Here is a 22,243-nt window from a genome sequence, read left to right as displayed (position 1 = left end):
AGATGTGCCACAGATGGTCATGAGCCCCCAAGCATTCCCCCTCCTCCCCGCCCCATCTGCTCCGCTCCACCTGAGTCTCGCCTTCAAGTGTGAGCAACTCGGGGTAGGGGCTGCTCTCGTGTGCTAAGTACACACAGCACCAGCAGAATGCGGCCGGATCTCCGGTGGGGTCTCTGAGCTCTCCCATTCTACAAATAAGCCATAAACACTGAGCCTTTGGACTGCTGCATGGGAGCCAGCAAGCAGACACTTTAACTGCGGACACAGAGAAAAGTGCAAGAAAGCACTTGAACAGCAGGATCAGCGATGAGTCAGTCCTGCAATACCCCCACCTCTTTGGGCAGCCTTAGGGTTCACTGGTATACAAAGAAGGGTTTTTAGGGGAGCCCATCCCCATGCACTGGGGCTCCTGCAGGAGGGGAAGAGGTTAAGGGTCACTTCTAACAGGAGGGATTCTCCTACCAGCGGGAGCAGGCAGCTGTCCTGCTTTGCCCAGCAGAGGGGAAGGTAGCCTGAGCGCTGGGCTTGGTGACAGGCTCTTGCCGCATGCTCACAGGCAGTAGCGGGATTGGGGGCGGGGAGTCCTGTGGGAAACAAACGGCAGCAGCTTGACCCCCCCACACCAGCTCGTGGGGCACAACAGAGAATTTCACAGCCACTGGCACAGACTGAAAATGGATCAGGAGCAGAGTCCCTATGGAACAGAGACAGCATTCCATCCTCCTGGCCACTGCAGGCCCCAGCCCCCACTGCACCCAGGGCTGTGACAGCTGCCACCACAAACCAGGGGGCGTGACCCTCCTCAGCCAAGATAGAGCAGCCCAGTGCGAAAGCTGTCACCAGTGCAAGAAACAGATGGATTCCTCATTGCCCTTGGGGCCAGGCTGGCCTTGGGATCTGCAAATTACCCTCTCGTGAGTGCACGGCTGTTAATACAATCAAGCTGCTTCCCAGCACAAGTCACCATTTGCTCAGGGTGGGACCAGCAATGAATTAACGAGCTCTTAGGAGAGAGGGCTCTCTCTGGCCTGTTTGCGCGCAGTGCCTGGGACAAGGCGGTGCTGGCCCCCAGCTGGGTTCTTAGGCACAAAGCAAAGGGCAGCAGCTGCTGGCCACAACTCCTGAGTGTCTCCTTTCGGACTGCTCTGTGCCAGGCTAGTTCAGACCCACCATACCGAGCCCTCACTACTAGACGCAAATGTGTATCCACAGCGAGTCTGCCTTCGGCAACAATTATCAGCAGATACCTGGGGCTGGGCTGAGGCTTCAAAGCATTCTCCCCGCAGGAGCTCGGCTGGGGAGAGCCATGTGTGCAGCCTGTGTGGAGTCTCAGACCCTCCACCTGCCCTTGGCCGGAAGGGGAGCCCAGCACGGAGGGTCACAGCTGGAGGCTGCTTTCAGCCTCTCTCCTCCATAGAGGCTTCACTGAAGCTCCCTGGCTGGGCTCCATACCCTCCCCTCCCAGCCTATCCACAGCTGCCAATGCAGCTCTCCTAGACCCAGAGCTGCACCCCAGCATGATAGAGGGTCTTCCACAGCTCACAATTGCCCTGAGTAGGGAGCCTGAGCAGCCCTCTGCCTGTGTCCCTGCTCCCCCAAAACAGATCACAGAGATCTGCCATGTTGGTCTTCCCTGGGCAGCCACAAACAAGACTGAAAGAAAACCCGCCACGTTTCCTCGCTGGCCGTAGTGCAATCGCCAAGATTCAGTGCAGAAGGAACGAGGGCCCAGGCAACGAACCAGTCTTGTATAAAACAGCATCCTGACTTTGCTCACTACATCTGTGAGCACCAGAGCAAAGACTGAAGTCCAACCAGAAGTGAATACACCAACCACCACAAACGTCTTATGCAGTGCCAGAGAGCTCTGCATTATTAGCATGCAAATATGCACAGAAAGCCATCAACCAAATGGTCATAAGGACACGGATGGAATAAAGAGGCAAAACTGTTGAGCAGGCTGGCAAGTCACAAAATACATTTCCTATCAGGGAATTCTAAAGTATCAGGGAAACCGAGATAAGCCAACAGTCTGGTAAGATAACCCTGAACTTTATTTGCCTCACAAGGCTTCCTTTTTAAACACAGTCAAATGTCTCTCCATTGCCACCGAACTAAAAGTGGAAGCTCCTCGGGCCACAAGCCCACAGCCTTTCCTAATACACAATCTGGTTTAAGACAGTCCCAGAGTTTTCCTTCCAGACATAAGAATGTTACTTAGTAAACTGTTCCCATTAGCAGGTCACAGAGAGTTAGGCTGCCAACCACAACGGACTTACACTTGCGAAATCTGGTACTTTGCCAGAGGGCAACCAACACTATTCAGATCTTGGGGACATGAAACATTTGTTAAGTTGCCTTTTCTCCTAGAAATAAGTTTTCCTGTGTAATTATAATGTAGCACTATCAAAGAGCCAACCTCTTCCTCTCCTTGAGGGCTGAAATTGGGCACTTCCATCTTTAATCGATATGTCTGAATGGCTCATCCGCTTTCCTGCAATAGTTGGTTAGCCAATAGCACAAGAGTTCATTGGCCTCCTGCCCCACATAAGAGCGATTTCTGGCTGCATCATGGCAGGAGGGGGGAGGCAGTTGTTATTAAAAGGGAAGTAGGTTGCCACTTAAGGTTTGTGTATCTCACATTTGTTGTTTGGCTACTATCTCTCAGTAAAAGGTGTATGTGCAATCTGTTTCTCTGACAGAGGCCCCGTATGCTAGAGTACAGGGAGTAGGGCACCGGGGCTGCCACACTGACCCACTCATCTCCCCCTTTCTTATGTACTTCCTCAAATTATAACCTCTCCCTTTAAAGCTGTGCCTTTTCCTTTCTCCCCAGAAAATTCTGCAGGGGGCTTTCAGTCACGCAAACACCCCTGTTTTAAGTAACTGCCCAGGCTCTCACCTCCTGTCTTGTATTATTTGACTCTGTAAAGCATCTACGGCTAAGGTAGGTATGGTATAAAAAAAATGAAAAATAATTCTTTAGGGCCCTTAAATGCTAAACAAAAACAGGCATTGCTAGTGAGTTATTTAAGGCAGCAATTTTTCAGCCCACAGCCTAATCAGCACACAGCTGTGGACCCTGTGGCAATCTCTGGGTCAGTGTTTTTCAATCTTTTTTTATACAGTACCCCTTTACAAAAAATATAAGTACCCCCAGTACCTACAGTTTTCAGACACACAAAATTTTTTTCTACCATTGCAACACATTTGTTTAAGCAACTTAATCATAGCTGGGCAGGCAATGAAATTTTTGGGTATAAAAAGTACAAAAATAATAAAGTGCTGTAAAACATAAAACAAAAATTCAGTTTTCTCCAAATTTCAATTATGTTGACATACTCCCCAGACTTCTCTTGAGTACCCTGAGGGTACTCGTACCACTGGTTGAGAAACACTGCTCTGGGCCATACAGATACCACATATATTATGTGGGTGCAGCCCATATAATATACAGGTTACGGCTACGCTGCTGGGTTTTTTTCGAAAGAAGATATGCAAATCGTGCTGACATTTGCATATCTTCTTCTAATTCTTTTTGTGGGTGAGGTTTTTCCAATATTTGGCCCTGTTTAGATGGGGCCAAATGTCGGGAAAAAAACCCCTCTTTCACAAGACCCGATTTGCATATCTTCTTCCAAAAAACCCCCGGCTGTGTAGCCGTAGCCACAGAGAGCTGCACAAGCAACCCTCAATGGTAAATAGGATAAGGTGTTTTAAGGTGTGTTATAGGCACATCTTTCTGCTGGAAAATAATTATTTAGTTTACTTAATTTACTGTTCTTGGCATCTCTTTAAGCTGTAATGGATAGATCCAAACTAAAAATATGCGTACCTGTTTTTATTTGTGGCAGCACAGCTTTTAAACATTTTCTTTCAATTCTCATTTTATTTCATTTTAATCCTGCGATTAAAAATTATTTCGCTGCGAAGGGAAGTTGTTTTAATGAAGAGGGTGGGTTATGCTCCTTTAGACAGCAACCATCTTTATCTGCCTCCTTCACGCAATCATGAAACTATAGATCATCTTTTTTTATGCTTTTATTTTATCTGTAAAAGCTGGGGAGATTATACTACCCCCCCCCCCAAAAAAAATATTCATTTCACAAATATATTATATGGGGTTTTTAAATGTTAATCCTGTGATTAACAATTCTTCTGTTGCAAACATTGTTATTTTAGAAGAAAAGAGATAGTGGCTTGAGGGGTAGGTTTCTTCAGATATGCTGTGTCGCTCCTTCACTGAAGTTGCTCAGTTATTAAGGGCTTGTCTACACTGGCAAGTTACTTCACCTTAACTTTCTGGCTCAGGGGTGTGGAAAAAACACATACATCCCACCCCGAGCAGCAATTTTCAGCGCTGTAAGCACTGCAAGCTGCCATTGGTGACTGCCTTGTGGAGGTGGTTTAGCTAGTGCCTGGGAGAGCTTTAAACGTGGACGTGTAAACAAAGCCCTAAATAGAAGGAAAAACGTGGCTGAATAAAGGCTTTGCTTCTCCACACTGTACAAACGCTATGTCCGTATAAACTGTCACTCTCACTTCAACAGACTGCCACAAAATACCACTAAGGTAAGGCTTTTAGTTATTTTACTTTTATAAGTTTGAGAGAGAGCATTACAAAGCTGCTTCACTTACATTTGTCAACTAGCAGAGATGTACCTGGCATCGCTCGGATTCTTATCACCCCCTTGTTTTGGGGGGAGGGGAGAAGATACAAGAGTCAGGGCATAGTATGGAAGGTGCAGAAGTCAGGACGGGGTGGGGGAGACGGGGCATGCAGGGCAGGAAGTGGGGGTGCAGGAATCAGAGTAGGGGTTAGAATCATAGAACCATAGAGCTGGAAGAGACCTCAGAAGGTCATCAAGTCCAGCCCCCTGCCCTAGGCAGGACCAATCCCAACTAAATCAACCCAGCCAGGGCTTTGTCAAGCTGAGACTTAAAAAGCTCTGTGGAGATGGAGGCTGCACTACCTGCCCCCTTGCCCGGTGTTAGAGAAGAAGGTGGGCAGTACCTGTGGCTCTCCCTGTGGCAGAGCCCGGGGGTGAGAGGAAACAGTGGCGTGGCCACCCCCTGTGGTCACTCTGCAGTATAACTATCCCTTCTAGCAGCCCCCTCTTTTTCCGTGTCATAGGAAAAACATCTGATTCCAGGCACATCCCATTTTCCTGTCAAAACCAAACCCTGACCTTGGCTTATTTTAGGAGAAGAGGAAGCTGCATCCCAAATTTGATGGTCCTAGTTCTTACTGTTTAGGAGGAATTCTTGAACAAACAGACTCACAGATGGACGGACAGACGCACATTTCTTGTGTGTGTGTGTGTGTTCTGTTTTCTCACACTACCTTTAAAAGTGCATGTGACCGCTACAAAGCACATCTGCAGTTGCTTTCAAACACTGAGCAGTTCATTTAGGAAAAACTTTAAGAGCAAGCTACAGCTATTTTGGTTTTTTTAAACCAAGATGGAGGATTTCTACAAAATATCCCTAAGACAAAAACTTGAAACACAGAGAGAGGGGGCTACGAAGCTTTATACCAAGGCTCTGTTTTTTCACGTTAATTTAAAAGTTTATTTGTTAAAATGTTACTTGGCGTGATTACGTTTAAGAAAGTTTAAGCTTTTTAGAAAGTTAGGAAGAAATCGCAATCATCATCTTGGGCGAAAAGCACGCTCAGTTATTTTACATTAGCTCTGAGAATGCACCAGGATTCCTGAACTGGCTCAAGCTGTCTGGCAGGACTTTCTGCTGCTGGCTGTAAAAATCACCCCAAACCCCCGTGTTAAGTTTGAAGGCAAGGAGCTAAGAGGGTAAAGGGCAAGAAGAGAGCCAGGACCGTTCTCTGACTGCCACAGGCTCCATCCCACTGCTTAAGAAACCATCCCCAGTAACCCCTGCAGCAGAATCCTCGCTAGGAGGGCTTTGATCCGCTGATGAGTGGTTGAGGGGGAAGTCCTGGTTTGCATTTCCTCTCCTGGCCATGCCCTGCTTTATCTTTATGGCTAAGGGCTCGCCTGCTGGGAGGAAGAGATAAGAAATCAGGACCAGTTAAGAGACTGATGAAGCCCGGAAGTCTGTCAAAACAGAGGAGAGGGGAAGGAAACAGAATGGGGAGAGGAGAATGCCTTGTCTACACAGGCAAGTTTTGTTGCACAAAAACCCTTTAGGGCGTCAAAACCCGGAGAGCATTCACACTGCGATGCAACAAAAAAAATCGGGTCCCGTAACTGCTCCTCCTTCACCTGGAAAACTCCCTCACGAAACTCCCTGTTCGTATCTCGGCCTGTCCCGCCGGAGGGAGCGCTGAGCTGTGGGACAGAGAGGGTGGCCCCAGTGAGGGGGAGGGGGAACTCTCCAGGGCTCAGTGCTGCCCACAGCCATGCACACCACATGTTCTGAACCGGGCATACCTGGCTGCCCTGCTGTCTGCTCAGGTTGGGTCCCATATCCCCCCTAGTGATAGAAGGGCTGAGTGAGCACATCAGCCAGGGGGTGGCAAGCCCTGCTCCTCCTCGCCATGCCATGGGGCCACTCCTGTACCCGGAGTGTACCACACGTGTCCCCATGAAGCAGGGCAAAGCGTGCGGGAAGCGCAGGGACAGGGCTGACACTGAGCCAGCCAGGCTGGGAGGTGGCAGCTGAGCATGGCACAGGCACAGCGGGGCACGGCTGCAGCACAGGGATGGCTCTGCAGGGATTGACAGTGCACACCGCGAGAAAATTCTCGGGGCGGTGAGGGAGCCTCTACCAGGGCTCATTCCAGCAGCTCTGCAATGAGGCCTGGGACCCACTCTGCATGATCCTGCAGGCACCGGTGACGCGTGGGTGGTGCACCCCCAAGGCAGGATGGCCGGCAGCAGGAGTCCACGCTATGCGGCCCTACCACTACCCACCAGCCGTGGGGAAGCGCAGGCCAGGGGGCTCCAGACTGCATGGCGCTGCTCCCTGGCTGCACTGCTCCGGAGAGTGCTGGGAAGAGGTGCTGAAGTGTGAAGGGGTGGGGCAATGGGCGGAGCAAGGGATGTCACCAGTCGCTGCTGCCCACATGCTGGGCAGCTGTTTCCCCTGCGGCAAAGGTGGCTCAGACCCCTTGTCACCCACTCCTGGGCTGGGAGTCCCCCACTGGACGGTGCGAGCTCAACGGTCACCATGCACCAGGTGAGGTTTTTTTATCTTACCATTGGAGTGAGCTGGTGGGGGGGGTCCGGCCCTCGGCACCTCGCCTGGGGGAGAGGCTGGTTGTGGCAGACACGCCCGTCTCTTGCCAAAGGCTTTGTGCGGGGCCCGCCTGAGGTCAGGACTGGGGAAGCCAATTCCTTTCACCAGGGAGTTCAGCTTCGCCAGGAAGGAGCCGGGGGCAAACTGGCCTGTGGGCAGAGAGACAAGGTGGATCATGGTGCTGTGAGAGGTCACGCCCCTGCTGGCTTCTCTTCCGACAGTGGCACAGAGGACTGCCCCCTCCACTCCCCTCCCCCCCCCCCGCCACTGCAACTCCTCCCTCAGTCGCTCCAGAATCCAATCCAACAGATTGCTGGAGAAAACAGCATGGCCCGCTGCCCCGGTTGGAAAACAGCGTAGGAGAAACTGAGGCAGGGAGCGGGGAATGACTTGTCACGCAGAAGGTCTGGGCAGAGTCAGTCCTAGAACTCACATGCCCACCTCCCCTGCTCCCTCAGGCAAGACACGCTGCTCTTCCCTGTGCTGTGCTCAAAGGACAAAGGGCATTACCGTTCTCTGGCAGGCTGGCAGCCTCCATGGTCTTGTCTCAGCCCCTCCGCGGGTGAGTGAAAAGTTGATTGCTGAGCACAGATCTGAAAAGCTGTAAGAACAAAATGTTACTCTGGGGGGGGGGGGGGGGAAGGGGGCCTGCATCCAGCAATGGGCAATACCAGAACCGTCCTTAAGGGGGGGTATGACGCAGCTCCCCCTACCCCAGAGCCCCCCCAGACCCATCTCTTCCCACCCTCCTTCACCCCCATTGCACCCCAACTCCACAGCCCGCTCCCCCAAGCTGTGTAAGCCAGGGGATTACATGCAGGGGCCTAGTGAAGCAGAGCAGAGCAAACTGGGATATGGGCACGGAGCCGAACAGGCTCCCACCGCTGTGTTGAATGCGGGGGGCTGACCCAAGCATTACTCAGGCAATGCTGCCAGTTAGCTGGGGCCAGGAGCGACTGTTGCAATGTCCTCGCGCGTCTCTGACTCCATCGATGATGACCAGATGGCTGCTTGCGTGTGTGCTCAGTGCTGTGTGCTAGTGCATTTAGTCTCCACAGCAGACTCCAAGAGATCCCCCAAAGACCACAAACCAGATAAGGATGGAAGGTGCCAGGCTAGGTTTATTGTTAAGTGAAGTACATTAATAATTGTCAATAGACTCTACTGAACCACTATGTATTTGTACCCCATAACAATGGAAAGGCTCAACACAATGAAACACTTCCATTGCCCTCAATGGCCATTCAAAGACTGTACCCCAAGATACCACCTTATATGCAGGTACAAACACATCACTATTGATGTGTGAGGTTGCCATCCTCTGATGTTGCCAGGTTACCACCAATCACCTTGTGCCTTGTCATCTGATTAGACCATCTTCATCCATCAACCTCAACCAAAGTTAGTATCCGTGGGGAGGAAATGTCCATCAAGCTCTTTATCTTAGACCCTTTTCCTGACCATGAGTTGGTATCCATGGGGGGTGGGTACCACTGTCTTTTTCAATGAGCTGTGTGTTTACAATTCATGATCAGTCTCAATTATCAGTTAGTCTCAGCCCTGGACCTATTATCAATTCGGTTTAGACCTGCTCATGCCAAGGTCTGGGAGCAAGGGTCTGCTTTGCTTTACGTTCGCCATGTTTTGTTCATTGCCAGCTAGGCCTCAGATTTCAGACCTGTGCTGCATGGGCTTATGTTTTAGGCCTTCATCTTACTACAACCCACACCTGGCCCCCAGGTAATCCCCCAGGCCGCCCTGGGACCCGTCCACAGGATAGTTGAAGAGGCTGCTGCAGGGCCCCCAAAGCGCAAGGACTTGGGCAGCTGCCCCAAATGCTCCTATGCAGGGGATGGCTCTGGGCCATGCACCCAGCTCCAGAACGCAGAGCTACTACGGAGCGCGGCTGAGGCTTCCAATGGGCGCAAGAGCCCTTTGCCTCCAGGTACCATTGTATTCTCAAGGCTGCTGCGGTTTTTCTTCCGTTAGCCCCTGTGCCATGCAGCCAGGCTCCCCCCCCCCCCCAGGCCTGTGCATTGTCCGGGCCCCGCCCTGGAGGTCTCTCCTGGGGGTAGATGGAGGCAGTGGGGTGCCAGGGAGCTCCCTGTAGGGCAGACTGAGCTCACACCGCACTGTTCTCAGATGTGAAGGCCAGACGGGACCCATCAGCATGTAGGCTGGTCTCCTGTACAAGGCAGGCCAGAGCTCCACTAGGGATTCCTGCCTGTGGCCCGCAGCCCCAGGCTGGGCTATACCAAGAGACATCCAGTCAGGTTTTAAAGGCTCCATCACGTCACACCCCTCAGCCAGCTGATCCCAGGGTTAAAGTTTGGGTTTAGATCCTGATGCACTTTGCAAAGCTGAGTGAGGATCATTAGTCCCCATTTTGCAGGCCGGGAAGCGAAGGTAGCCAGCGGTAACTTGCCTCTGTGAGGAGCAGCTTCAACCCAGGGCACCCACAGGAGAGGAGGGAAAGCTACTGCTGCCTGCTCCATGGCACCAGCCACAGCTGCCCCACACAGTCTGGCTCCAGCTTCCCATCTCCCACCTGCCCGGGGGGGAGGGAGGGGGCAGTGTGTGTTTGGGAGGGGTAGAGCTGCCCAAGCAAACTGTGCTCTTGTGCTGCAGTATGAGGTGCGTGTGTGTGTGCACATGTCATACAATGCGCTCCATCTCCTCAACTCTGCCCATGGGTTCAGGGTTTCTGCCCCACATGGAGCATCAGGGATTGCGGCTTCAGTCCCGCTGAGAGGGTGCAGGGGCTGCTGGGAAAATCAGGACTTCAGCCCCATGTTGGGGTACATGCCAGGATCAGGCTCTGGGTTTCTGCTGCCGCGACCTGCAGATCCCTTGAAAGGGCTTGCGGGCCCCCCCAGTTGAGAACTGTCACTTTAGGCCACCTTTGTGCTTCCTTGCTCTGGGATGAATCAGTGGCCCACCCTACTCCTAGCAGTGGCGAGAATAATTGCTGCATCCGGGTATGCGCCAGCCATGCCCTGATCCACCTGCTCACACAGCTGGGTCAGCACGTTCACCCTGTGAGCAGCACGCAAAAGTTCATGGAATGATCCAAGAACCTACAACAGGGGTGGGCAATAATTTTTAAAAGGGGGCCACTTAGGTCATGGCTTAAACAGAGATGAATAACCTTTGGCGTTACTTACCAAGGGGAATAGGGGATTATGCAAGTCTGGCAATTTTTCAATCGAGACTGGATGTTTTTCTAGAAAATCTGCTCGATGTCAAACTGGAATGAATTTCTGAGAAGACCTACAGCCTGTATTATACAGGAAGCCAGACTAGACAATCTTCACACAACACAGAGTCAACCCGTGGAACTCTTTGCCAGAGGATGTTGTGAAGACCAAGATTATAAGAGAAATAGGTAAATTCATGGAGGACCAGTCCGTCAATGTCTATTAGTCAGGATGGTGCCCATTGTCTTTGCCAGAAACTGGGCATGGGCGATAGGGGATGGATCACTTGATTGCCTGTTCTGTTCATTCTGGGACACCTGGTATGGCCACTGTTGGAAAACAGGACACTGGGCTAGATGGACCCTGTCAGCTCTTAATCCATTTAAAAGGCTAAAGTGCAGCAGGAGGGACCTAGCATGAGCCAGGAATTAGTTGTCCTGGCTTATGCTGGGTCCGCCGTTGCGCTTTAGCCTTTTAAATGGATTAAGAGCCTGTCAGCTCTTAATACATTTAAAAAGCACAGGCGCATCTGGGACTACGTGTGAGCCAGGAATCAGTTGATTCCTGGCTCGTGCCCGGTCCCCGCTACTGCCCTGCCTCCGCTGCCATCCATCAGAGATGATGCTGGGGGGAACCAGCTTTTAAGCCGGCTCCTTCCCCCCAACCCTTGCTGCCTCTCATAGAGGCAGCAAGGCAAGGGTGAGCGACTAGTCCCTTGACTATCCAATAAGCTTTTGCTTATCGGCTAGGCGCTTACATCCCTATTCCATACTCAAATCTTTGTTGCCCTTTTCTGTACCTTTTCCATTTCTAATATAGCTTTGAGATGGAGCAACCAGATGTGCCCACAAGATGTTTGCAGATGATACCAAACTGGGTGGGGTTGCGACTTCTTTGGAGGATAGGGACATAATTCAAAATGACCTTAGCAAGTTAGAGAAATGGTCAGAGGTAAACAGGATGAGGTTTAATAAAGAGAAATGCAAAGTGCTCCACTTAGGAAGGAACAATCAGTTCCATACATACAAGATGGGAAGCGACTGTCTAGGAAGGAGCATGGCGGAAAGGGATCTAGGGGTCATAGTGGACCACAAGTTGAATATGAGTCAACAGTGTGACGCTGTTGCAAAAAAAGCAAATATGATTCTAGGTTGTATCAACAGGTGTGTTGTAAGCAAAACTCGTGAAGTCATTCTGCCGCTCTACTCTGCACTAGTTAGGCCTCAGCTGGAGTACTGTGTCCAGTTCTGGGCGCCACATTTCAAGAAAGATGTGGAGAAATTGGAAAGGGCACAGAGAAGAGCGACAAAAATGATTAAAGGTTTAGAGAACATGACCTATGAAGCCAGGCTTCATGAACTGGGCTTGTTTAGTTGGAAAAAAGAAGATTAAGAGGGGACATGATAGCGGTTTTCAAATATCTAAAAGGGTGTCACAAGGAGGAAGGAGAAAATTTGTTCCTCTTGGTTTCTGAGGACAGGACAAGGAGTAATGGGCTTAAAGTGCAGCAGGGGAGGTTTAGATTGGACATTAGGAAAAAATTCCTAACTGTCAGGGTGGTCAAATATTGGAATAAATTGCCAAGGGAGGTGGTGGAATCTCCCTCTCTGGGGATATTTAAGAACAGGTTAGATAGACATCTGTCAGGGATGGTGTAGGTGGAGCTTGGTCCTGCCTTGAGGGCGGGGGGCTGGACTCGATGACCTCTCGAGGTCCCTTCCAGTCCTATTATTCTATGATTCTATGTGGGTGTAACACAGATTTATAAAGAGGCATATACTATGTATTCTGTTGTATCATCTATCCTTTCCTAAAGGTTCCAAGCATTCTGTTTGCTTTTTTGACTGCCGCTGAACATTGAGCAGTAGTTTTCAGAAAACTATCCACAATAACACCAAGAGCTCTCTCTTCAGTGGTAACAGCTAATTTAGTCCCCATCATTTTATATGTTTAGTTGTGATTATTTTTTTCCAACGTCCATTACTTTGCATTTACTTTCCTTCGTCAGTCTTGGAGCCTTAATGCTGGTAAATAAAATTCATGCTGAATATTTGCTAAATATCATTGACCTATCACCCTCAAACACTCACACACTTTTAAATTTTAATTTCTATTGCTTTTTGGGAAATGATCATACAAATTAAGTTATATTTGCATATCATTTATCACTAAAAAGTTCTGATGGGTTAAAGATGAGTTTCCCTTCAAACATTTGAGAGTGAGGGTTCTCCCCCCCCCCCACCACCTCTCCTCTGCCCTCCCCTTGATGGAGTTTGTGCTGTGATTGGCAGGTGGAAACTGTTGGCTGCTAATTAAAGTTTGAATTCTAGAAGCCTCTGCTGATTGGCTGAGCCTTGGTAGGGGGAGGGGCTTTATAAGGCAGCGGACAAGCGACCAAGGAGCTTGCGAACAGGTGAGTGCTAACAGGGAGTTTTGAGAGGGAGTTGGGAAGGGCGGGAGGTTCTCTTGCCTTTCTTTTTAAATCCCTTTTCCAGGACAGCAGCGATGGTTGGTGATGAGTCTGCTGTTGTTACCTGCACAGCGTGTGCCATGTTTGTTTTCCTCCCAGAAGAAAGAACAGATTTCATCTGCACCAAGTGCAAGCTGGTCGACATTTTGGAAGAAAAAATTAGAGGACTGGAGGCCCAAGTGTCGACCCTACACTCGATCAGAGAATGAAGACTTCCTCGATAGACAGCAGCGTTTAATCCTTCAAGCACAGCAGGCAGAAGAGCCAAAGAGGGCAGTACGTGACCAAGAAGAGAACTGGCAGCATGTAACTTCTAGATGGGGAAAAAGGCCAGCACGGGAATCCCCCGATGCTATAGAGGTAAGCACAAGCTCTCTCCACAGGCTCTGCAGTGCTGAAAGCTCTGGAAGGGACCTCACAAGGAAGAAACCAGAAGGGAACACCATCTACTGGAAGGCATGGGATGCGTAGTCCTACGGATGGGGGGGTTCCACGGCCACCGCCCCCAAAAGGAAACGATGGGTGGTGGTGGTTGGGGACTTCCTCCTAAGAGGGACTGAGCCATCCCTCTGCCGTCCGGACCTGGAATCTCGAGAGGTGTGCTGCTTACCGGGAGCTTGCATTCAGGATGTCACTGAGAGGCTTACCAAGCTGATCAAACCTTTGGATCGCTACCCCTTCCTGCTTTTCCACGTGGGAACAAATGATACGGCCAAGAATGATCTTGAGCGTGTTACTGCGGATTATGTAGCGCTAGGAAGAAGCGCTCCAAATTCTTGGATCCAAGTGGTATTCTCCTCCATCCTCCCTGTTGAAGGGAAAGGACTGGGCAGGGATCGTCGAATTGAGGACATAAATGCGTGATTGCGCAGATGGTGTCGCAGAGAGGGCTTTGGTTTCTTCGACCATGGGACTCTGTTCCGGGCACAAGGATTGTTAGGAAGAGATGGGATCCACCTAACGAAGAGAGGAAGGAGCATCTTCGCGGGCAGGCTTGCAAACCTAGTGAGGAGGGCTTTAAACTAGGTTCGTCGGGGGACGGTGACCAAAATCCTGAGGGAAGTGGGAAAGTCGGATACCGGGAAGAAATGCAGAGGAAGGGGCAAGAAAGGAGGACCCATATTTCGAATGGAGAAGATAGGACGATCAACTGGTTACCTGAAGTGTTTGTACACTAATGCAAGAAGCCTGGGCAACAAACAGGAAGAACTGGAGGCCCTGGCCCAGACCAAGAAATATGATTTAATTGGGATAACAGAGACTTGGTGGGATGACTCGCATGACTGGAGCGCTGTCATGGAAGGGTATAGACTGTTCAGGAACAACAAACAGGGGAGAAAAGGAGGAGGAGTTGCACTATATGTAAGAGAGCACTACGATTGCTCTGAACTCCAGTATAAAGAGGGAGAAAAACCTGTTGAGAGTCTATGGGTTAAGTTTAAAGGAGCAAACAACAGCATTGATGTTGTGGTTGGTGTTTGCTACAGGCCACCGAATCAGGTGGATGAGGTAGATGAGGCTTTCTTCGGACAACTGAGCAAAGCTTCCAGATCGCAGGCCCTGGTTCTCGTGGGGGACTTTAATCACCCTGACATCTGCTGGGAAACCTATACGGCAGTACACAGGCAATCCAGGAAGTTTTTGGAGAATGTTGGGGATAACTTCTTGACACAGGTGCTGAAGGATCCGACCAGGGGCCGTGCGCAGCTTGACCTTCTGCTCACAACAGGGAGGAACTAATAGGGGAAGTGGAGGTGGGTCACAACCTGGGAAGCAGTGAACATGAGATGGTAGATTTCAGGATCCTGACCAAAGGAAGAAAAGGGAGTAGTAAAATACACACCTTGGACTTCAAAAAAGCAGATTTTGACTCCCTCCGAGATCTGATGGGCAGAATCCCCTGGGATGTTAACATGAAGGGGAAAGGAGTCCAGGACAGCTGGCAGTATTTTAAAGAAGCCTTATTGAAGGCACAGAAAGAAACCATCCCGACGCGTAGCAAGAGAGGCAAACCTGGTAGGAGACTGGACTGGCTTACAGGGGAAATCCTTGGTGAACTTAAGCACAAAAAGGAAACTTACAAAGAGTGGAAACTTGGACAAATGACCAGGGAGGGATTTAGATGTATAGCTCGAGAATGCCGGGGGGGGGGGGGGGGGGGTTATCAGGAAGGCGAAAGCACAAATGGAATTGCGACTGGCTAAGGATGTGAAGGATAACAAAGGTTTCTACAGGCATGTTAACAAGAAGAAGGTGATCAGAGAGGGTGTGCGGCCCCTAATGGATGAAGGAGGTAAACTAGTGACAGATGATGTGGGGAAAGCTGAAGTACTCAATGCTTTCTTTGCCTCTGTATTCACGGACAAGGTCGGCTCCTGGACTTCAGCGCCAAGTGACGCAAGATGGGATGAAGATGGACAGCCCGTGGTGGGTAAAGAACAGGTTAGGAACTATTTAGAAAAGCTAAACATACATAAATCCATGGGTCCGGACTTAGTGCATCCGAGGGTACTGAGGGAGTTGGCAAATGTCATTGTGGAGCCTTTGGCTATTATCTTTGAAAAGTCGTGGAGATCGGGAGAAATCCCGGATGACTGGAAAAAGGCAAATGTAGTGCCCATCTTCAAAAAAGGGAAGAAGGATGATCCAGGGAACTATAGGCCGGTCAGTCTTACCTCGGTTCCTGGAAAAATCATGGAAGGGATCCTTAAGGAATCCATATTGAGGCACTTGGATGAGAGGAAAGTGATTAGGAATAGTCAGCATGGATTCACGAAGGGCAAGTCGTGCCTGACCAATCTGATTAGCTTCTATGATGAGGTAACTGGCTCCGTGGACATGGGGAAGTCAGTGGATGTTATATACCTTGACTTTAGCAAGGCTTTTGATACGGTCTCCCACAATATTCTTGCCAGCAAGTTAAGGGATTGTGGATTGGATAAATGGACAGTAAGATGGCTAGAAGGCCGGGCCCAGCGGGTAGCGATCAATGGCTCGATGTCAGGATGGCGGTCGGTTTCTAGCGGAGTGCCCCAAGGTTCGGTTCTAGGACCGGTTTTGTTCAATATCTTTATTAATGATCTGGATGAGGGGATGGATTGCACCCTCAGCAAGTTTGCGGATGACACTAAGCTGGGGGGAGAGGTAGATACCCTTAAGGGCAGAGATAGGGTACAGAATGACTTAGACAAATTGGAGGATTGGGCCACAAGAAATCTGATGAGGTTCAACAAGGACAAGTGTAGAGTCCTGCACTTGGGACAGAAGAATCCCAAGCATAGTTACAAGCTGGGGACCAACCGGTTAAGTAGTAGTTCTGCAGAAAAGGACCTGGGGGTTACAGTGGATGAGAAGCTAGATATGAGTCAACGGTGTGCCCTTGTAGCCAAGAAGGCTAATGGCATGGCTGCATTAAGAGGAGCACTGCCAGCAGATCCAGAGATGTCATCATTCCCCTTTATTCGGCTTTGGTGAGGCCGCATCTGGAGTATTGTGTCCAGTTCTGGGCCCACCACTACAAAAAGGATGTGGACGCATTGGAGAGGGTCCAGCGGAGAGCAACCAAAATGATTAGGGGGCTGGAGCATATGACTTATGAGGAGAGGCTGAGGGACTTGGGTCTGTTTAGTCTGCAGAAGCGAAGAGTGAGGGGGGATTTGATAGCAGCCTTCAACTTCCTGAAGGGAGGTTCCAAAGAGGATGGAGAGAGGCTGTTCTCAGTGGTGACAGATGGCAGAACAAGGAGCAATGGTCTCAAGTTGTGGTGGGAGAGGTCCAGGTTGGATATTAGGAAAAACTATTTCACTAGGAGGGTGGTGAAGCACTGAAATGGGTTACCTAGGGAAGTAGTGGAGTCTCCATCCCTAGAGGTGTTTAAGTCTCGGCTTGACAAAGCCCTGGCCGGGTTGATTTAGTTGGGATTGGTCCTGCCTAGAGCAGGGGTCTGGACTTGACCTTCTGAGGTCTCTTCCGGTTCTATGATTCTATTCTATGATTCTATGATTCTTCTAAAATGAGGAATAACTAACAAATTAGAGTTGAAACTTGTTTTGGCACAATCTTTAAAAAAGGAAAGACAAAAAGCTTTTAAAGTTACAACTGGAAAGAAAATATTACTATAGACAAGAAACCCATGTTGGCCAATCAGTAGCCCTGTTCCCTAATGGTATCACTTCAAACCCTCTTGTTACCACACAAAGTTGTATTTCCAGTAGATAAAAACGTTATCACCTTTTCCCAATAGCAATGTATTTTCTTTTCCTATTAAGTTACTCACTAGCTAGAAACAGTCTTAAAATGTAATCTATTTATACAATGCATGTGATATTTCTCCAGCATACTCCAGTTCAAGGTACTTACAATGGAAAGATGCAAATAAACATAAAAATCAATTTCAAAATTGAACTTTTGCATTTACAAGTGACCAATCTAAAAGCCTACTTTAGTCTCTGGAAACTGGTTTTGTAATGTCACATAGCAATCCTAAGCATGTACCTACAGTGAACCAACTGGATGATTCTTAACTGTTTCTAAACTGTTTAAGATAGAAAAGACAGAAGCAGACTGTGAAAAACTTCAAAAAGATCTCACCAAACTAAGTGATTGGGCAACAAAATGGCAAATGAAATGTAATGTGGATAAGCGTAAAGTAATGCACATTGGAAAAAATAACCCCAATAATACGTACAGTATAATGGGGGCTAATTTGGCTACGACAAATCAGGAAAGAGATCTTGGAGTTATCGTGGATAGTTCTCTGAAAACTTCCACAGAGTGTGCAGCGGCGGTCAAAAAGGCAAATAGGATGTTAGGAATTATTAAGAAAGGGGTAGAAAATAAGACACAGAATATCTTCCTGCCCCTGTATAAAACTATGGTACGCCCACATCTTGAATACTGTGTACAGATGTGGTCTCTGTTGTAAAGCAGGCTTTTTCTGTCCATGGCCTTTGCGTATAGCCCATCCAGCCGCACAAAGCAGCTCACAGAAAATGTAGGCCTCTGTCACACTTTGAGAAAGCATAACTTGTAAGTGCACAATGCAGGTTTTGTGAATGGAATTAGACCTTACAGGCATCCTGAGACTCACAGGCACCAGAAAACAGGGAGGTGAGCATGACTAGATAGCACCTAGCTGCACTTACAGATAAGCCTCATTTGACCGTAGCTTGACTGGTCTTAGGGGCAAGAGAAAAAGAAAACATAGGGTAATAAAACACTTCTGTCTCACACTAACCATGCCCCATCTGGTCCTGTCCATGAGGGGATCACACATACATCACGAAAACTCCTATAGGGCAGTATTGTCCTAATACCTCATCACTAGCCTATCAGGCCCTGCCAAATGCAGACCCTAGCATGGCATTAGACACCAAATTTTTGTATAAAAGACCCTCTACACCTTTGTTCGACGGAGGTTCCGTATACTGAGGGCACGTATCTTTTTTTTTGCCCGGCTAAAGGATTGATCACCCTGAGGCTGCTTCCCCACCCTTTGAATCAAATATAGGGGTGCACAAGTCCTGAGCATGCTCCGAGTTCTAGTGTGTCTTTGTGTTGTTATCGTTGCTGGATTTGTAAGTATTGCATAAATGTATAGGTTATTGGTTTAATTAATAGTTAAATTGTGTTAATTTCACTGTGTAATTCTGTAAAGTGTATCTAAGTTCTGTTAACCACACTGTGTAAATTGTATAATCTTATGTTGTATAGTAGTGTTGTGTTTAGGCTAAGTGTAAGTGTTAGAAATAGAAGCCCAGGAGTTAAGTTGTAAAAGTAGATTTATGACCAACTCCACCAGCTGCCCTAAAATAACAATAGAGGGGCTGGCTTTGGACAGAGTTTTTATTATCATTATATTGGCTTTGTTTTTGTATTTTTCATTAAGCAAATTAGAGACAGTGATTTGGAATAGTTGAATTGTAATCAAAGAAGTTTGTAATTAGTTAAGTACAGCTAAGTTTAGGGTTTTCTACCCTATAAAAGCATTAGGCAAGTGCTAGTTTAAAAAAACCATTTGCTAATTGTTAGTTTTGATAAAAAAAATCATTCCACTTAATAAAAATCATTTGTTTCACCATCATCCAGTAGTTTTCACTGGGTAGTCGGCTTTAACCCTTGAGGCTCCCATCACATCACCGAACCAAAGTGTGACAGTCTCCTCACCTCAAAAAAGATATTTTGGCCTTGGAAAGGGTTCAGAAAAGGGCAACTAGAATGATTAGGGGTTGGAATGGGTCCCATATGAAGAGAGGCTAAAGCGACTGAGACTTTTCAGTTTAGAAAAGAGGAGATTGAGGGGGGATATGATAGAGGTATATAAAATCATGACAGGTATGGAGACAATGAATAAGGAAAAGTTATTTATTAGTTCCCATAATAGAAGAACTAGAGGACACCAAATGAAATTAATGGGTAGCAGGTTTAAAACTAATAAAAGAAAGTTCTTCACACAGCGCATAGCCAACTTGTGGAACTCCTTGTCAGAGGGGGCTGTGAAGGCTAGGACAGTAACAGAGTTTAAAGAGAAGCTAGATAATTTCATGGAGGTTAGGTCCATAAAAGGCTATTAGCCAGGGGATAGAAATGGTGTCCCTGGCCTCTGTCTGTCAGAGGCTGGAGATGGATGGCACGAGACAAATCATTTGATCATTGTCTTCGGTCCACCCCCTCTGGGGCATCTGGTGCTGGCCACTGTCGGCAGACAGGCTACTGGGCTAGATGGACCTTTGGTCTGACCCAGTACGGCCATTCTTATGTTCTTAACTGTGCCTTAATGAAAATATAAGATGACACTATAAGTCTTAAATATTATTACGAAAATTTGTCCTCCAAACAATGTTATTGTCAAGGTTCTACTCAATTAAGGAAATTAGTAAAGAGACCTAGTCTGATTAAGTGCACTCCAGGAATTGTTAACAAAGTCCCAGGGGTTCTCAAACTAATTCAAGCATAATAACATTTATATTTTCTGACTGAGAAGCTTTGTATGTACAATAGCTTCCTCTGATTTCCTGCAGGAGCAATTGAAAGTCTAAAGGCAGCACTGACTTTACACTGTAAACAGCTTTGTGGAGAGAGACTTGAGATTAGCACTCAACAGGATTTGCCTTCCTCCTCCTCCTCCCCCCAGGCTCCCTGGAAACTGCTCTCTCCTGGGTAATAAGGAGTATTTACCACTGCTAGAGCTGCTGCTGCTGGCAAGGGGTGCTAATGGACTCCCCACTGCAGTGGGCATTTGGGAACCTCCAGTCTGACTCTGCACAAGGGTGGGCCATGCAAACAGCTCTCCTGCTCCAGGATGGGCAGCTCCAGTTTCCCCCGGGAGAGTGCAGAGCAATAGGTCACATTCTTGCTTGCACTCCATTGTGGTAGGAAACAGAGGGGGAGAAGCCCCGTCTCCCTTAATGGTGCTCCCAGCTGTTCCAATTTACAGGGGCTTGGAAGACAAGACAACACATTGGCACGGGAGCATTCAAGCAACAGGAAAAGCTGCCCTGTTCCCTCAGGGGATCGTTTCAAACCCACTCCTTACCAGAGCTGCTGGTCTTAGGGGGGCTGCTGCACCCTTGGCTTGAAGGGGTCTCCCATCTGCTGCAGGTTTTTCAGTTCTCAAAGCTCTCAGTGCACCCATTGTAAAAACTGTGCCAGCCCTGCTGCTTAGTACCATTTAGAAGCTAATGAGGACATGAAGCCCCATCTACACAGGGGCAGGGAAGTGAAGGCAAGTCAACTTCAGATGTAAAGTCAAAGTGGGTAAGTTAAAGCTGATTCACATCCACATGGTGGTGCGAGGGAAGTTGTGTGGCTCCTCCTGGAATTAAGTGGCCCTGGAGAACTACATTACACTGACCTTTCATCATTTGTGTTGATCTTCTCTGGACTTTCTCCAGTTTCTCCACATTTCCTGAAATGTGATGCCCAGAACTGGATATGATACTCCAGCTGGAGCCTAATGTAGATGGCTCATTCCCTGCCTAGGGGACGTGAGACTGGGTGGGTTAATTTCCAATCCTCCTATTTATTCTTTTCCTAAATTAGGAGGGCACACTAGTTCTAATGGGGGTTGGAGAGGGGATGGAAGCCAGATCCAAGATCAACAAGCCCTGGGAAGTGGGCCCTCTGAAAGGAGACTGGACCTGTGGATGCCTTGGGGGTCTGCAGCAAGGGCCTGCTTTGGGAAGCCCCCTCTTTGGAGGTGAATGTGGAAGCATTGAGACACCACCCAAAAGCAGGCGCCACAGACACTAACTGCAGATTCATGGGACAGCTCTCACAGATCTTGCACGTGCATAAGATGATAGATCTGCAGGAGGGGGGAAGGGGGACAGTGGCATAGTGAGGGGGCCAGAGGGATCAGTTGCCCTTGGGAGAAAAATAATATAAAATTTAGTTTAAAATAGATGTTACACGTTTTTAAAAGGAATACCGTATCTCCTGCCTTTTATTTATTTTTGTCTCTTTAGGCCCCCAGTTAAAATTTTCAAAAGCACTTGAGTGACTAAAGTCATTTTTGAAAACTGGACTTGGAAATCTAAGCTCAGATTTTCAAAGGTAATTAAGCTCCTAAAGAGACAGTTGCCGACTCAGATCTTCAAAGATATTTATCTGATCTTTACACACCTTTGAAAATCTGGTCATAAGTATCCTAGTCAGTTCTGACCCTGAGATGTAGGAGCCCAGTCCTAATTCCTTCAGGCTTTTTTTTTTTTTTTTTTTTTTTAATTTGAACATTTATCTACACTAATTCCCCTCCTTTCTCTTTCACTATCCAATAAATGCCTGGATCAAAACGGTTCAAATTGGGCCCCGCACTTCCTAAGCCGGCCCTGCTCACGCCAGCCTGCTCCGGCACGTTGTCAAGGGGCAAAACTGACTTCCCAAACTAAACACAGCAGCTGGGGCAAATCTGCCGCCCCCAACACGTGGGCAGCGTGGGGCTGTCTCCCCTCCGGTCCATGGCGGTCTACGCTAGGGGGAAGAAGGGGGCTCCTTGTTCTCTCTCCAGCGGGGGCCCAGATGTGCTCCGCACCCTTGCACATCTGGAGGACCCATGTCTACACTGGGAAGAGAAGTGGAGCAAAGTACGGGGGAGGCGCGAGCGGGGGGGGGGGGGGTAAAGGCCGCAGTGGCTCCGGACCCTGCAGGCGGCGTTGCACGCTTGCCCTCCCCCCAGCAGTGGGGGGCACTGACTGCGCCCCTCTCCCCGGAGCTGCACGGGCCCGACACTCACCCCACGCGGCAGCAGCTCCCGGGGCAGGCTCGCTGAAGATCGCGCGCCGCTCGCGATCCGAATGTGCCGCTGCCGGGCAGAGCAGGCGCAGTAACAGCTGCTGGAGCAGCCCCCGCCCTCTCCACG

At 48.8% G+C, this 22,243-nt stretch overlaps 1 protein-coding gene across 2 annotated transcripts in view; it reads right to left on the bottom strand.

Annotated features, from left to right (window-relative positions):
• The window catches only part of LOC142819525 (uncharacterized), a 38,395-nt gene extending 16,152 nt beyond the window's left edge, over window positions 1–22,243 (bottom strand). Inside the window, exons 1-3 of one of the 2 annotated variants that reach the window (XM_075907342.1) lie at window positions 22,118–22,243; window positions 7,729–7,819; window positions 7,179–7,367 (exon numbers count right to left, since the gene is read on the bottom strand). In XM_075907342.1, coding sequence (XP_075763457.1) covers window positions 7,179–7,367; window positions 7,729–7,756 — 217 coding nt within the window. In that variant the 5' untranslated portion in view covers window positions 7,757–7,819; window positions 22,118–22,243. Of the gene's footprint in view, window positions 1–4,638; window positions 4,685–7,178; window positions 7,368–7,728; window positions 7,820–22,117 lie in introns of those variants that run through there. The other variant, XM_075907343.1, reaches the window with a different exon arrangement.

The sequence above is a fragment of the Pelodiscus sinensis genome, chromosome 24, assembly GCF_049634645.1.
Source record: "Pelodiscus sinensis isolate JC-2024 chromosome 24, ASM4963464v1, whole genome shotgun sequence".
In the NCBI taxonomy this organism is placed as follows: Eukaryota; Metazoa; Chordata; order Testudines; family Trionychidae; genus Pelodiscus; species Pelodiscus sinensis.
Note: the sequence above shows the minus strand (reverse complement) of the source record. Positions and strands in the feature narration are given on the sequence as shown.